The sequence below is a fragment of the Haliotis rufescens genome, unplaced genomic scaffold (genome assembly GCF_023055435.1).
Source record: "Haliotis rufescens isolate VD_foot unplaced genomic scaffold, xgHalRufe1.0.p SCAF_18, whole genome shotgun sequence".
Classification (NCBI taxonomy): domain Eukaryota; kingdom Metazoa; phylum Mollusca; class Gastropoda; order Lepetellida; family Haliotidae; genus Haliotis; species Haliotis rufescens.
Window position 1 is genome coordinate 18,636,632 of NW_025963868.1, and position 18,512 is coordinate 18,655,143.

The 18,512-nt window shown below is 43.0% G+C and overlaps 1 protein-coding gene across 1 annotated transcript; it reads left to right on the forward strand.

The window, feature by feature from the left end:
- The first annotated feature begins 1,966 nt into the window (after positions 1 to 1,966).
- LOC124124921 (tetraspanin-9-like) lies at positions 1,967 to 18,043 on the forward strand. The gene is made up of 8 exons (XM_046488212.2): positions 1,967 to 2,113; positions 2,553 to 2,632; positions 7,132 to 7,353; positions 11,446 to 11,520; positions 12,484 to 12,591; positions 14,535 to 14,744; positions 15,826 to 15,909; positions 17,362 to 18,043. Exons 2-8 carry the CDS (start codon positions 2,579 to 2,581, stop codon positions 17,416 to 17,418), a joined length of 810 nt encoding a protein of 269 aa, XP_046344168.1. The 5' UTR covers positions 1,967 to 2,113; positions 2,553 to 2,578; the 3' UTR covers positions 17,419 to 18,043.
- Positions 18,044 to 18,512: the final 469 nt, after the last annotated feature.

Here is an 18,512-nt window from a genome sequence, read left to right on the forward strand (position 1 = left end):
ATCACCAATACACCCAGTACCAGGGTGGACAGGGAGATACAGTATTCACTGACAAAATCACCAATACACCCATCACCGGGGTGATCAGGGCAATACAGTATATTCACTGACACAATCACCAATACACCCAGTACCAGGGTGGACAGGGCAATACAGTATATTCACCGACACAATCACCAATACACCCATCACCAGGGTGGTCAGGGCAATATAGTATATTCACTGACACAATCACCAATACACCCATCACCGGGGTGATCAGGGCAATACAGTATATTCACTGACACAATCACCAATACACCCAGTACCAGGGTGGTCAGGGAGATACAGTATATTCACTGACACAATCACCAATACACCCGTCACCGGGGTGATCAGGGCAATACAGTATATTCACTGACACAATCAGCAATACACCCAGCACCAGGGTGGTCAGGGCAATACAGTATATTCACTGACACAATCACCAATACACCCAGTACCATGGTGGTCAGGGCAATACAGTATATTCACTGACACAATCAGCAATACACCCAGCACCAGGGTGGACAAGGCGATACAGTATATTCACTGACACAATCACCAATACACCCAGCTCTAGGGCGGGCAGGGCAATACAGTTTATTCACTGATACAATCACCAAAACACCCAGTACCAGGGTGGTCAGGGCAATACAGTATATTCACCGACACAATCACCAATACACCCAGTACCAGTGTGGTCAGGGCAATACAGAATATTCACTGACACAATCACCAATACACCCAGCACCAAGGTGGTCAGGGCAATACAGTATATTCACTGACATAATGACCAATACACCCAGCTCTAGGGCGGTCAGGGCAATACAGTATATTCACTGACACAATCACCAATACACCCAGTACCAGGGTGGTCAGGGCAATACAGTATATTCACTGACACAATCACTAATACACCCAGCTCTAGGGCGGTCAGGGCAATACAGTATATTCACTGACACAATCACCAATACACCCAGTACCAGGGTGGTCAGGGCAATATAGTATATTCACCGACACAATCAGCAATACACCCAGCACCAGGGTGGTCAGGGCAATACGGTATATTCACTGACACAATCACCAATACACCCAGCACCAGGGTGGTCAGGGCAATACAGTATATTCACTGACACAATCACCAATACACCCAGCACCAGGGTGGTCAGGGCAATATAGTATATTCACTGACACAATCAGCAATACACCCAGCACCAGGGTGGACAGGGCGATACAGTATATTCACCGACACAATCACCAATACACCCAGTACCAGGGTGGACAGGGCGATACAGTTTATTCACTGACACAATCAGCAATACACCCACCACCAGGGTGGACAGGGCGATACAGTATATTCACTGACACAATCACCAATACACCCATCACCATGGTGGTCAGGACAATACAGTTTATTCACTGACACAATCAGCAATACACCCAGCACCAGGGTGGTCAGGGCAATACAGTATATTCACCGACACAATCACCAATACACCCAGCACCAGGTTGGTCAGGGCAATATAGTATATTCACTGACACAATCAGCAATACACCCAGCACCAGGGTAGTCAGGGCAATACAGTATTTTGATTCGTCGTTATATGGCTGTAATAATGCCGATGCGATGCGATGCGATGCGACGCCGTGATATTGCTGGAATATTGCTAAAAGCGGCGTAAAACCAAACTCACTCAATCACTCACTATTTATTCCAATACACCAGCGTCAGGGCACGCACCTGCACCAGTGATGCACAGACCACAGCATGGAAAGTTACTGTTGATATACTGCGTGACCACACCTTGAAGAGTAAACAATTGCATGATAATTACTTGAACTTATTTCACAACATTGATCACGTTCACGTATCGGGTCATCAGAGAGTGACTCAGTGTCACATCAGTATTATCAAACAGTATATGTATGCTCGGAAAGGTCCTTACCAACAGCCAATGTGGCCCTGATAATTTGTATGTCAACTTTCCGACACCTGATAAGTTGCTGTGACGTAGGTTCTCGTGATCAGACAAAAGCGCTCATTACTTAAACGCCATTTGTCACTGGATATCAAGTGGAAGGCAGATCACCTGTAAGTTTAACAATTTCCTCCTTACTTTTATTCACACGATCTATAAAGCGACTTGCTATATGTGTTACCTTGTTCTGCTATGTCGGTGAGTGTGTTGCTGTTATGGAATATCGGTAGAATAATCTCAAAGAGTAGGCACACACAGCTAATTCCAGATTCTGTTCGTCTCTATATTATAAAACAAAATAATTGGGATTTTGTCTTCAGTTGATATGCATTGTGTCAGATTATAATAAGCTAAAACATATCTTAAGTTTCTTTCTAACACTCTCAATGACGAGGTATTCCGAGTGTGTTTTACAGACGAGCAGAGCCGCCCGTGCAGTCCGTGTGACCCCGGTTCGTGCGTCAGGGTTGCGACACAACCGACTCTGGCCCGATAGTGTTTCCCATACTCAGTTTATGTCTGTGTACAGCTCTGCAGTGTATTGTGTTTCAGGGTCAGTACAAGGGACAGTATTTACAATGGAAGGCGGTTGTTCGAAGATCTTTCTTATCATCATTAACGTCATCTTTCTGGTGAGTTCTGCTCACACCCCACTGACCTCTACTCTGTACCTGGCATGTTCATTTATTTCTGAGGCAAACGTCTGTACAGTCTACACGAGAGACACGTAGTTTTATAGCAAACGTCTGTACAGTCTACACGAGAGACACGTAGTTTTATGGCAAACGTCTGTACAGTCTACACGAGAGACACGTAGTTTTATGGCAAACGTCTGTGCAGTCTACACGAGAGACACGTAGTTTTATGGCAAACGTCTGTACAATCTACACGAGAGACACATAGTTTTATGGCAAACGTCTGTACAGTCTACACGAGAGACACATAGTTTTATGGCAAACGTCTGTACAGTCTACACGAGAGACACATAGTTTTATAGCAAACGTCTGTACTGTCTACACCAGAGACACGTAGTTTTATAGCAAACGTCTGTACAGTCTACACGAGAGACTCGTAGTTTTATGGCAAACGTCTGTACAGCCTACACGAGAGACACGTAGTTTTATGGCAAACGTCTGTACTGTCTACACGAGAGACACATAGTTTTATGGCAAACGTCTGTACAGTCTACAAGAGAGATACATAGTTTTATGGCAAACGTCTGCAATGTCTACCCGAGAGACACATAGTTTTATGGCAAACGTCTGTACAGTCTACACGAGAGACACATAGTTTTATGGCAAACGTCTGTACAGTCTACACGAGAGACACATAGTTTTATAGCAAACGTCTTTACTGTCTACACCAGAGACACATAGTTTTATGGCAAACGTCTGTACAGCCTACACGAGAGACACGTATTTTTATGGGAAACGTCTGTACAGCCTACACGAGAGACACATAGTTTTATGGCAAAAGTCTGTACAGTCTACACGAGAGACACATAGTTTTATGGCAAACGTCTGTACAGTCTACACGAGAGACTCGTAGTTTTATGGCAAACGTCTGTACAGTCTACACGAGAGACACGTAGTTTTATGGCAAACGTATGTACAGTCTACACGAGAGACACATAGTTTTATGGCAAACGTCTGTACTGTCTACACGAGAGACACGTAGTTTTATGGCAAATGTCTGTACAGTCTACACGAGGGCCACGTAGTTTTATGGCAAACGTCTGTACAGCCTACAACGAGAGACACGTAGTTTTATGGCAAACGTCTGTACAGCCTACACGAGAGACACATAGTTTTATGGCAAACGTCTGTACAGTCTACACGAGAGACACATAGTTTTATGGCAAACGTCTGTACAGTCTACACGAGAGACTCGTAGTTTTATGGCAAACGTCTGTACAGTCTACACGAGAGACACGTAGTTTTATGGCAAACGTATGTACAGTCTACACGAGAGACACATAGTTTTATGGCAAACGTCTGTACTGTCTACACGAGAGACACGTAGTTTTATGGCAAATGTCTGTACAGTCTACACGAGGGCCACGTAGTTTTATGGCAAACGTCTGTACAGCCTACAACGAGAGACACGTAGTTTTATGGCAAACGTCTGTACAGTCTACACGAGAGACATATAGTTTTATGGCAAACGTCTGTACAGTCTACACGAGAGACACAGTTTTATGGCAAACGTCTGTGCAGTCTACACGAGAGACATATAGTTTTATGGCAAACGTCTGTACTGTCTACACGAGAGACATGTAGTTTATGGCAAACGTCTGTACAGTCTACATGAGAGACACATAGTTTTATGGCAAACGTCTGTACAGCCTACACGAGAGACACATAGTTTTATGGCAAACGTCTGTACAGTCTACACGAGAGACACATAGTTTTATGGTAAACGTCTGTACAGTCTACACGAGAGACACATAGTTTTATGGCAAACGTCTGTACAGTCTACACGAGAGACACGTAGTTTTATGGTAAACGTCTGTACAGTCTACACGAGAGACACATAGTTTTATGGCAAACGTCTGTACAGTCTACACGAGAGACACATAGTTTTATGGTAAACGTCTGTACAGTCTACACGAGAGACACATAGTTTTATGGCAAACGTCTGTACAGTCTACACGAGAGACACGTAGTTTTATGGTAAACGTCTGTACAGTCTACACGAGAGACACATAGTTTTATGGCAAACGTCTGTACAGTCTACACGAGAGACACGTAGTTTTATGGCAAACGTCTGTACAGTCTACACGAGAGACACATAGTTTTATGGCAAACGTCTGTACAGTCTACACGAGAGATTCATAGTTTTATGGCAAACGTCTGTACAGTCTACACGAGAGACACGTAGTTTTATGGCAAACGTCTGTTCAGTCGACGCGAGAGACACGTAGTTTTATGGCAAACGTCTGTACAGTCTACACGAGAGATACATAGTTTTATGGCAAACGTCTGTACTGTCTACACGAGAGACACATAGTTTTATGGCAAACGTTTGTAAATCTTCACGAGAGACACATAGTTTTATGTCAAACGTCTGTACTGTCTACACGAGAGACACATAGTTTTATGGCAAACGTCTGTACTGTCTACACGAGAGACACATAGTTTTATGGCAAACGTCTGTGCAGTCTACACGAGAGACACATAGTTTTATGGCAAACGTCTGTACAGTCTACACGAGAGACACATAGTTTTATGGCAAACGTCTGTGCAGTCTACACGAGAGACACATAGTTTTATGGCAAACGTCTGTGCAGTCTACACGAGAGACACATAGTTTTATGGCAAACGTCTGTACAGTCTACACGAGAGACACATAGTTTTATGGCAAACGTCTGTACAGTCTACACGAGAGACACATAGTTTTATGGCAAACGTTTGTAAATCTTCACGAGAGACACATAGTTTTATGGCAAACGTCTGTACTGTCTACACGAGAGACACATAGTTTTATGGCAAACGTCTGTACTGTCTACACGAGAGACACATAGTTTTATGGCAAACGTCTGTGCAGTCTACACGAGAGACACATAGTTTTATGGCAAACGTCTGTGCAGTCTACACGAGAGACACATAGTTTTATGGCAAACGTCTGTACAGTCTACACGAGAGACATATAGTTTTATGGCAAACGTTTGTACAATCTACACGAGAGACACGTAGTTTTATGGCAAACGCCTGTACAGTCTACACGAGAGACACATAGTTTTATGGCAAACGTCTGTACAGTCTACACGAGAGACATATAGTTTTATGGCAAACGTCTGTACAATCTACACGAGAGACACATAGTTTTATGGCAAACGTCTGTACAGTCTACACGAGAGACACGTATTTTTATGGCAAACGTCTGTACAGTCTACACGAGAGACACATAGTTTTATGGCAAACGTCTGTGCAGTCTACACGAGAGACATATAGTTTTATGGCAAACGTCTGTACAGTCTACACGAGAGACACGTAGTTTTATGGCAAACGTCTGTACAGTCTACACGCGAGACACAGTTTTATGGCAAACGTCTGTGCAGTCTACACGAGAGACATATAGTTTTATGGCAAGCGTCTGTACAGTCTACACGAGAGACACATAGTTTTATGGCAAACGTCTGTACAGTCTACACGAGAGACACATAGTTTTATGGCAAACGTCTGTGCAGTCTACACGAGAGACACGTAGTTTTATGGCAAACCGTCTGGGCAGTCTACACGAGAGACACATATTAATGCAGCCAATACTGTGTCAAGGGCCAAGGTCGAGACAAGAAGATTACCTGAACTTATCATGGGTTTTCCTACAGCTGGTATCAGTCTACCACAGTCGGTTCACAGTCTCGTCTTGTACATCAAATCACAGTGGGTATAGTTAAGCCCTTTGTTGGGGCGGTCGGGTAGCCTAGTGGTTATAGCGTTCGTCGTTAAAGACACGGGATTGAATCCCGACATGGGTACAATGTGTGAAGCCCAGTTCTGGTGTCCCCCGCCTTAATATTGCTGGAATATTGCTAAAAGCGGCGTAAAACCACACTCACTCACTCAGCCCTTTGTTGAGAGTCATGGTGCCGTGATGTGCCCTGTGTTTAGCGTCATATTGCCGTGATGTGCCCTGTGTTTAGCGTCATGTTGCCGTGATGTGCCCTGTGTTTAGCGTCATGTTGCCGTGATGTGCCCTGTGTTTAGCGTCATGTTGCCGTGATGTGCCCTGTGTTTAGCGTCATGCTGTCTGTTATGTGCGGTGTGAACATCCGAAACTTTTATGGCGCTGTTTGCTGTACAGTCAAACACCTTTGTGTCGAAATTGACGCGACCTACGTAAATACTTCGATTTATCCGAAGTTCGACACAACCGAAAAATGATGAATAAAGAAGGAATACGCAGGGACCAAGCTTTTGGTCATCAATGTTCGACACAACGGCCTTTGACTGTATTTATGTATACTATACTCAAAACACGCTGAAGAACACCCTCAATTGGAAGGTTGTGTGTTGCTATACCGACTAGATATAAAAACATCGGTTGTTCTTGAACTTCTTCAGAGTAAAATATAATGCAAATACATGAGAAACGCAATTCTATGCATCTAAATGTTCTATCCCTCCAGATCTTTGGGCTAGCCATCCTGATTGCTGGGATCGTTTTCAAAGTTGGCTTTGACGTCTTCAAAGATGCTTTGGTGGAGACGAGTGGAAACATTGACTTCAACCTGAAGTATGCTGGCGAGACATTCGGACTGGTCGTCATTGTTTTCGGTTGCCTCATCATTCTGATCGCAGGCCTGGGCTGTCTTGGAGCCTGCTGTCAATGGAGAGTGATGCTTGGCATTGTGAGTTGTGCAATGAAATGAAAGACTTCTAACAGTTGTGTGATATAGTCATACACATGGATGTTGTGTTTCTCCTTCTCCCGGCAGCCATTTTGTATTATATCTGAGGCTGCACTTTATGGATCATATTTCGGGTACCGACCTTATTCATGTTTAATTTCCGTGGACTCTAATCCCTCAAATTTAAATAATCGAACGGGCGTACAGTATGGTACCTGTAGAATGTAGTGTATGTAAAGGACTGCGTTACAGTGGCGCGTTATTGTCGGTGTGATGTACATGTATAGGACTGTAATACAGTGGCGCGGTATTGTCGGTGTGAAATATATGTATAGGACTGTAATACAGTGACGCGGTATTGTCGGTGTGAAATATATGTATAGGACTGTAATACAGTGGCGCGGTATTGTCGGTGTGAAATATATGTATAGGACTGTAATACAGTGACGCGATATTGTCAACGTAATGTATGTGTATAGGACTGCGTTACAGTGGCGCGTTATTGTCGGTGTGACATATATGTATAGGACTGTAATACAGTGACGCGATATTGTCGGCGTAATGTATATTTATAGGACTACGTTACAGTGGCGCGTTATTGTCAACGTAATGTATGTGTATAGGACTGTAATACAGTGGCGCGTTATTGTCAACGTAATGTATGTGTATAGGACTGCGTTACAGTGGCGCGTTATTGTCGGTGTGATGTATGTGTATAGGACTGCGTTACAGTGGCGCGTTATTGTCGGTGTGACTTATATGTATAGGACTGTAATACAGTGACGCGATATTGTCGGTGTGATGTATGTGTATAGGACTGCGTTACAGTGGCGCGTTATTGTCGGTGTGACTTATATGTATAGGACTGTAATACAGTGGCGCGTTATTGTCGGTGTGAAATATATGTATAGGTCTGTAATACAGTGGCGCGTTATTGTCGGTGTGATATATATGTATAGGACTGCGTTACAGTGGCGCGTTATTGTCAACGTAATGTATATGTATAGGTCTGTAATACAGTGGCGCGTTATTGTCAACGTAATGTATGTGTATAGGACTGTAATACAGTGGCGCGTTATTGTCAACGTAATGTATGTGTATAGGACTGCGTTACAGTGGCGCGTTATTGTCGGTGTGACATATATGTATAGGACTGTAATACAGTGACGCGATATTGTCAACGTAATGTATGTGTATAGGACTGCGTTACAGTGGCGCGTTATTGTCGGTGTGACTTATATGTATAGGACTGTAATACAGTGACGCGATATTGTCGGTGTGATGTATATGTATAGGACTGCGTTACAGTGGCGCGTTATTGTCGGTGTGACTTATATGTATAGGACTGTAATACAGTGACGCGTTATTGTCAACGTAATGTATGTGTATAGGACTGCGTGACAGTGGCGCGTTATTGTCGGTGTGACATATATGTATAGGACTGTAATACAGTGGCGCGTTATTGTCAACGTAATGTATGTGTATAGGACTGCGTTACAGTGGCGCGTTATTGTCGGTGTGACATATATGTATAGGACTGTAATACAGTGGCGCGTTATTGTCAACGTAATGTATGTGTATAGGACTGCGTTACAGTGGCGCGTTATTGTCGGTGTGACTTATATGTATAGGACTGTAATACAGTGGCGCGTTATTGTCAACGTAATGTATGTGTATAGGACTGCGTTACAGTGGCGCGTTATTGTCGGTGTGACTTATATGTATAGGACTGTAATACAGTGGCGCGTTATTGTCAACGTAATGTATGTGTATAGGACTGCGTGACAGTGGCGCGTTATTGTCGGTGTGACATATATGTATAGGACTGTAATACAGTGGCGCGATATTGTCGGTGTGATGTATGTGTATAGGACTGTGTTACAGTGGCGCGTTATTGTCGGTGTGATGTACATGTATGGGACTGCAATACAGTGACGCGATATTGTCAACGTAATGTATGTGTATAGGACTGCGTTACAGTGGCGCGTTATTGTCGGTGTGACATATATGTATAGGACTGTAATACAGTGACGCGATATTGTCGGCGTAATGTATATTTATAGGACTACGTTACAGTGGCGCGTTATTGTCTACGTAATGTATGTGTATAGGACTGCGTTACAGTGACTCGTTATTGTTCCCGTAATGTATGTGTATAGGACTGCGTTACAGTGGCGCGTTATTGTCAACGTAATGTATATTTATAGGACTACGTTACAGTGACGCGATATTGTCAACGTAATGTATGTGTATAGGACTGCGTTACAGTGGCGCGTTATTGTCGGTGTGACTTATATGTATAGGACTGTAATACAGTGACGCGATATTGTCAACGTAATGTATGTGTATAGGACTGCGTTACAGTGGCGCGTTATTGTCGGTGTGACATATATGTATAGGACTGTAATACAGTGACGCGATATTGTCGGCGTAATGTATATTTATAGGACTACATTACAGTGGCGCGTTATTGTCTACGTAATGTATGTGTATAGGACTGCGTTACAGTGACTCGTTATTGTTCCCGTAATGTATGTGTATAGGACAGCGTTACAGTGGCGCGTTATTGTCAACGTAATGTATATTTATAGGACTACGTTACAGTGACGCGATATTGTCAACGTAATGTATGTGTATAGGACTGCGTTACAGTGGCGCGTTATTGTCGGTGTGACATATATGTATAGGACTGTAATACAGTGACGCGATATTGTCGGCGTAATGTATATTTATAGGACTACGTTACAGTGGCGCGTTATTGTCTACGTAATGTATGTGTATAGGACTGCGTTACAGTGACTCGTTATTGTTCCCGTAATGTATGTGTATAGGACTGCGTTACAGTGGCGCGTTATTGTCAACGTAATGTATATTTATAGGACTACGTTACAGTGACGCGATATTGTCAACGTAATGTATGTGTATAGGACTGCGTTACAGTGGCGCGTTATTGTCGGTGTGACTTATATGTATAGGACTGTAATACAGTGACGCGATATTGTCAACGTAATGTATGTGTATAGGACTGCGTTACAGTGGCGCGTTATTGTCGGTGTGACATATATGTATAGGACTGTAATACAGTGACGCGATATTGTCGGCGTAATGTATATTTATAGGACTACATTACAGTGGCGCGTTATTGTCTACGTAATGTATGTGTATAGGACTGCGTTACAGTGACTCGTTATTGTTCCCGTAATGTATGTGTATAGGACAGCGTTACAGTGGCGCGTTATTGTCAACGTAATGTATATTTATAGGACTACGTTACAGTGACGCGATATTGTCAACGTAATGTATGTGTATAGGACTGCGTTACAGTGGCGCGTTATTGTCGGTGTGACATATATGTTTAGGACTGTAATACAGTGGCGCGATATTGTCAACGTAATGTATGTGTATAGGACTGCGTTACAGTGACGCGTTTTTGTCAACGTAATGTATGTGTATAGGACTGCGTTACAGTTGCGCGTTATTGTCGTTGTGAAATATATGTATAGGACTGTAATACAGTGACGCGATATTGTCAACGTAATGTATGTGTATAGGACTACGTTACAGTGGCGCGTTATTGTCTGTGTGACTTATATGAATAGGACTGTAATACAGTGACGCGATATTGTCAACGTAATGTATGTGTATAGGACTGCGTTACAGTGGCGCGTTATTGTCGGTGTGATGTACATGTATGGGACTGCAATACAGTGACGCGATATTGTCAACGTAATGTATGTGTATAGGACTGCGTTACAGTGGCGCGTTATTGTCGGTGTGATGTACATGTATGGGACTGCAATACAGTGACGCGATATTGTCAACGTAATGTATGTGTATAGGACTGCGTCACAGTGGCGCGTTATTGTCGGTGTGATGTTCATGTATGGGACTGCAATACAGTGACGCGATATTGTCAACGTAATGTATGTGTATAGGACTGCGTTACAGTGGCGCGTTATTGTCGGTGTGATGTACATGTATGGGACTGCAATACAGTGACGCGATATTGTCAACGTAATGTATGTGTATAGGACTGCGTCACAGTGGTGCGTTATTGTCGAAATCATGTATATGTGTAGAACTATATTACAGTATGGCGTCGTAGTCGGTGTTATCCTGCTGGCGGAGATCGTGGCTGTGGCGGTAGTCCTGGCTAAGGGAAGTAAGGTAGGTATCATTACGCTTAAGATGGGTGCGATTTTGTTTCCCATGTATGATGCAATTACAGGCAATCACTGACTTCGCCAGCCAAGCCTGTTATTTACGGCCCGCTGTGTTAACCTGTGATGTTTAACAGAATTCATTCAAGGCCAGTAGGTGACGTTTCGAAGTCATGTATTTCAAAACGTTTTATTTTTCTGCTGTCAACCGTTAACCAGTTTCTTGTTATACCATGATATATACGATAAACAATATATTGATTTCAATGAAACAACGTCAACATGTCCTCTGTAAACGTCATCACGACAGATCTGCTGTAACGGGGTGTCACGTGGGTCTGAAGGAACGGGAGGACGTGGGGATGGATAACTTCGCCATGTAACTGTACACCTGTCAAGTTGCCATTGATGACCATTAGAGGCCCCTGTTATGTGCAATTCTGGTTTCAAGCAAGACAACTGCACGAAGACACTTATTTTCAGACAGGCGTGGCATAACGTTTACCAGGTTTAGCCAACAAAGTTGCTTTTCATAGTTAAAACGCTTCAACGATTCATTCTGTTTGAAGTGACTTGGTCACACGTGTACTGTGAATATGTGACGAATTTCTAAACTTGGGATTTTATGCGTGCATGCAACCGGAATGCACATGCAGTTTCAGGGTCATCATGAGTACTCCTGACAAAGTGTATGCACATGCCACACATATTGCTGTGTGGCGTTAAACAATAAACAACAAACAAATGTTTTGGTATTTCAGCCTCTGAACTTGGCCTTTTTTCACTCCTGTAACTTGTCCTGTTCTACTTGTTGCAAACTATGCTTTTCAAGCCACAGTTGGTAATAACTTAGTTGAAAATGTATTTCTGTTTCCGACTGTACTTTACTAACCAGCGTCTTGTAATACCTTGGAGTATACAATTATCACTGCCCTGCTGCCAACTACCCGCCTGTTTCTTGTGTTGCTAGGCAGACGAGGTCCTAGACAAAGGCTTAAGAAATGCGTTGAAAGGTTACGACGACAACGCCTCCAATAAGACTGCCAAAGATCAATCCTTTGACGCCATCTTCTCCACCGTAAGTAGTTCAACATTAAATAGTGTTGACTTCGTTTGTGTGATGGACCATCTTGGTCCCTGGTATTTAGCTGCAAGATAGAAGGTTCCGTCCATCTCACGATATATTATTGCCTGAGGTTATCACCGAGTTATCCGCAGCGTGAGACTAGTGGAGTGCCACAGCGTCGATAACAACTAGGTCGGCTCCAATGTCTGAAACGTCTTAGACGGTGTATCGAGCTGACTATCTGTCTGGTTTCTCTTCAGTTGCTCTGTATATGTTGGGTATCAGGTTGTCCGCCATTCGTCTTGGTAACGTTCCTTGGAGCACTGATGTATATTGTCCCGGGGAAACTTCCACCCTTGTGATCAAGTGCTGTCATTTAGTCTTGTACCTTGTGGTTTGGGGGAACACTCAGCTGACTGTTTTGTTGCTTTTCATAAAGCATTATGTAACATTCTTCACTAGCATTTGCACTCTTCAGTCAAGTGGAGATGTGTGTGAATCTAGTTGGGAAAACTTTATGTGTGCCTCATCTATGGAATTTCTTCCTTGAATCAATTAAATATTTCTTTCACAGATAATTGTCTTCACAGAATAGTGGGTGGCGTCCTGATGACACCTGCATAACACATAGTAAACCTGTTTACCCTTGACTGTGGTATCACTGAGCAGGTGATGCTTTAAGGTTTCATTGATATCCTACCATGTATATCTTCTTTACTGCCCTCGGGATGTTACATGGATGGGTCCAGATCATTCTCAAGGTCTTAGCTTGGAAAGGGTTTGATTACTAACTCGCTGCGGGTCAACTGGCGGTCAATGTTGTCCTTAGAGCGGGCGGAAATAGGAAAAGGTAGTATAAGGTCAAGGTTATAGGAAGTCGTATGCATTTAGTGGTCATATCATTAGATTCACAGCTATGAGAAGTGCTGATCATCTTATGATGTCAGAAAAATGTCACGGTTACCAACTGTGGATGACTAGCAGATGCTATATTTTCGTTGTTACATTCCATGTAAGGACATCATATTTTGTTTATATGCTGGATCGCATATTGGAATATTCTTGAAATAGTTGCTGCTAATGCTAGCTACATTCACTGTCAATTATATATTCTCAAGGCGGTTCGTGATAACTGAAGAAGTGGTCGCCCTTGGTAGGGTGACATCCAGTCTAAAGTGTATTAATCAAGCATGTGTTTGGCTGTTGTAAAGTAAAGTAGCTACAAGTGAACCGAGGGGCTTAAAACTTTAATTAATTAATTCGGTACAATTTCGGACTGATACTGAGGGGAATGAATAAGGGAACACTTAGTTTTAGACACAATAAAATTATATGCTGTCATGGGTTCGAAGCCTTGTCTACCAAATAGGCGTTGGAAACAATGCACACAAACACATGTCAACATTTGATTCTGTATGCGCGCTATGTCAAATGTACCGACAGTAAAACTTGTTTCTCTATATTTTTCATTGTTCCCTCATTCGTTTCCATCAGTTTATTTCAGTCAAATCCAAAGTTATTCGGGAAAATACCCCAAACCCATGATGTCAACAAGCACAGATATGGAAATTGATATCCCGACCGTCCTCGCTTAATTTCTTTGCAATTTATTTTCGCCTACGCGTGTGAGAGAGGCCTCAGCTACGCCCACTGTAGACACCGAATCTTGGTATGATATCATAGATTGATAATGATAACAAATTATTCTCGTTATTTGTCCAGGTCCCCGATCATCAATTCTGGCTCGATCGGAGGTAGACAAGTGCCAGGGCGTATTTGTTGATATAGTCCATACTTGGCCGTTTATATTTGCATATTTATTCGTTAATGATCCCAACGGATACTGTTTGTATCCATTGGCGTTGTCCCGCTGTAACATGTACACATTCCATGCAGAGTATAGATACTCGGTCGTCTTCATGAAGAATAATAGATAACTCAATGTGTGCATGCAGTTCCAATGTTGCGGCGTGGACAACTACACCGACTTCCAAGATGCCGACATCAACACCAACTGGGACCCGCGGAACCCATTACATAAGATCCCCGTGGCGTGCTGCAAGAAGACAAATTACGAACATATTTCAGACACTACGTTCACTGATGGAGACATAAAGAAGTGTTTGAGTATCACCGACATGGACAACACGTACGCCTACACCCATGTGAGTACATAGTTATGCCTATATCCAATGTAAGTACACAAGCTACTGACGGGGTCGGACTTGGTGGATGCATGTCATCGTATACTAATTGTTTAGATTGATGTTCATGGTGTCAATCAATAGATTATCTGGTCCAGACTTGATTATTTACTGACCAAATTCATATATTGCTGAGTGTGTAGATAAAAACACAAACCAAAAGTACTAAGCCTATGCGTACTTTGAGGACACTCACTACTATGCATATACTAGTACATATACTGTACAAACACTCTTTACTATTAAGCTATTTTGAGAGTACAAACAGGAGTATGTCTTACTGGTTGGTGAGTGTATACAGGAGTATGTCTTACTATTTGGTGCGTGTATACAGGACTATGTCTTACTGGTTGGTGAGTGTATACAGGAGTATGTCTTACTGGTTGGTGAGTGTATACAGGAGTATGTCTTACTATTTGGTGAGTGTATACAGGAGTATGTCTTACTAGTTGGTGCGTGTATACAGGAGTATGTCTTACTGGTTGGTGAGTGTATACAGGAGTATGTCTTACTGGTTGGTGAGTGTATACAGGAGTATGTCTTACTAGTTGGTGCGTGTATACAGGAGTATGTCTTACCATTTGGTGAGTGTATACAGGACTATGTCTTACTAGTTGGTGCGTGTATACAGGAGTATGTCTTACTGGTTGGTGAGTGTATACAGGAGTATGTCTTACTGGTTGGTGCGTGTATACAGGAGTATGTCTTACTGGTTGGTGAGTGTATACAGGAGTATGTCTTACTGGTTGGTGAGTGTATACAGGAGTATGTCTTACTATTTGGTGAGTGTATACAGGAGTATGTCTTACTAGTTGGTGCGTGTATACAGGAGTATGTCTTACTGGTTGGTGAGTGTATACAGGAGTATGTCTTACTGGTTGGTGAGTGTATACAGGAGTATGTCTTACTGGTTGGTGAGTGTATACAAGAGTATGTCTAACTGGTTGGTGAGTGTATACAAGAGTATGTGTTAACAGTTTTTGAGTACAAACATGACAATGTCTTACTGGTTTGTGAGTGATATCATTTGGTTTTTTTCCAGGGCTGTTATAGCAACCTATTGGACTTCTTTGACAACTACAAATACGTAGCCATTGGAGTTGGTGTCACCATCTTCCTCATAGAGGTATGTCTCCATGGACCGTCAGTGCCCAAAGTCACCTACCTAGCCTATTTTGAGTATTTCACCTTAAGTGTTATCATCCCCAGCATAGCTCATCTCTACTTGTGGTGTGTGACCATCCCCAGTAAAGAGCATCTCTACTTGTGGTGTGTGACCATCCCAAGTAAAGAGCATCTCTACTTGTGGTGTGTGACCATCCCAAGTAAAGAGCATCTCTACTTGTGGTGTGTGACCATCCCCAGTAAAGAGCATCTCTACTTGTGGTGTGTGACCATCCCAAGTAAAGAGCATCTCTACTTGTGGTGTGTGACCATCCCCAATATAACGCATCTCTACTTGTGGTGTGTGACCATCCCAAGTAAAGAGCATCTCTATTTGTGGTGTGTGACCATCCCTGGTGTAGCTCATCTCTCCTTGTGGTGTGTGACCATCCCCAGTATAGCGCATCTCTACTTGTGGTGTGTGACCATCCCTGGTGCAGCTCATCTCTACTTGTGGTGTGTGACCATCCCCAGTATAACGCATCTCTACTTGTGGTGTGTGACCATCCCTGGTGTAGCTCATCTCTACTTGTGGTGTGTGACCATCCCTGGTGTAGCTCATCTCTACTTGTGGTGTGTGACCATCCCCAGTATAGCGCATCTCTACTTGTGGTATGTGACCATCCCTGGTGTAGCGCATCTCTACTTGTGGTGTGTGACCATCCCTGGTGTAGCTCATCTCTACTTGTGGTGTGTGACCATCCTCAGTATAGCGCATATCTAATTGTGGTATGTGACCATCCCTAGTATAGCGCATATCTAATTGTGGTATGTGACCATCCCTAGTATAGCGCATCTCTACTTGTGGTGTGTGACCATCCCTGGTGTAGCTCATCTCTACTTATGGTGTGTGACCATCCCCAGTAAAGCGCATCTCTACTTGTCACACCTCTCTTCATACATATCACATCTATACGTACACATGTCACACCTCTCTATATACATATCACATCTATACGTACACATGTCACACCTCTCTATATACATATCACATTTATACGTACACATGTCACACCTCTCTATATACATATCACATCTATACGTACAGATGTCACACCTCTCTATATACATATCACATCTATACGTACACATGTCACACCTCTATATATACATATCACATTTATACGTACACATGTCACACCTCTCTATATACATATCACATCTATACGTACACATGTCACACCTCTCTATAGATATCACATCTATACGTACAGATGTCACACCTCTATATGTACGCGTATCACCTATATACACATATGTCACATCTATATATACGTGTGTCACACTTTAATATACCCTTGTCACACTTTAATATACCCTTGTCACACTATAGATGCACGTGTCACACTTATATCTTGGCACTGTTGTTATGTACACGTGTATCTCCGCTTGAACGTCCTCGCCTGTGTTTCAGCTGCTGGTCATCGTGTTGTCCATGTGCATGTGTCGGAGCAGTGACAAGTACGTCTAGCTGTCAGGAGCTGTTGTCCCCACTGTGCCCCACCCGACGTCTCCTGGTTTCATGTTACAGATAATGGAGTCAATCATGTGCTTCTGTCTGTGCTGTACAGCGTCTGATGGGAATAAGTGTGTCAACACATGAAACATACGGCACGTCATTTATCATGCGCCACTGGGTTTTCCTCCTATCAAATGTAATAGGTGAATAATTGTTGTCTCAGATAGGCTGTTATTGATATTCCAATTTTCTCAGTGGCGATGTAGGACATATCAGTCAGCTTAGAATGCTCTGGTAAACTCAAGACTGAAGGCCACTGGCGGACATTTCTCCCGTTTAATTATGTTGCTTGGCTTTACCTTTATGATCAAATTTAATTTATATATTTTACATCAGTCACCAGGGTGTCCACACAGTATTCATACAGCTTCTATTGCGTTACCGTTCTATATATCAGTGCTAATCACATGTTGTAATTTCCCTTGGTGACATTGACATAAATTGTTGCATGTCATCCCGACAGAGTGTATGACGCACATGGACGCCTCGTCTGCACACTGACCTAACTCTTCCAAATGTGTTTCATTGATATGTCAAGGCCACAGTGTCCCATTCAATAAAAGAATTATTTATTTTTTGCAATTCCTACTTGAATCTATGGACCTTTCCCCTTCTCTCTCTCTCTGAACACTGCCCTGGCGGGGAGAAACATGTCGTCCTTACATTGTAGTGAACACTGCCCTGGTGAGGAGAAACATGTCGTCCTAACACTCTATTTAACACTGCCCTGGTGAGGAGAAACATATCGTCCTAACACTGTAGTGAACACTGCCTCGTTAGAGAGAAACCTGTCATCCTAACACTGTACAGAACAGTGCCCTGGTTAGGAGAAACATGTCGTCCTTACACTGTAGTGAACACTGCCCTGGTGGGGAGAAACATGTCGTCCTAACACTGTAGTGAACACTGCCCTGGTGGGGAGAAATATGTTCTCATAACACTGTACTGAACACTGCCTCGGTAGGAAGAAACATGTCGTCCTAACACTGTAGTGAACACTGCCCTGGTGGGGAGAAATATGTTCTCATAACACTGTACTGAACACT

Coding starts and splice junctions, on each gene's coding strand:
- LOC124124921 (XM_046488212.2), top strand. CDS start 2,579: ATGGAAGGCGGTTGTTCGAAGATCTTTCTTATCATCATTAACGTCATC. Junction 7,354..11,445: donor GGAGAGTGATGCTTGGCATT/GTGAGTTGTGCA, acceptor ACTATATTACAG/TATGGCGTCGTAGTCGGTGT. Junction 14,745..15,825: donor ACACGTACGCCTACACCCAT/GTGAGTACATAG, acceptor GTTTTTTTCCAG/GGCTGTTATAGCAACCTATT.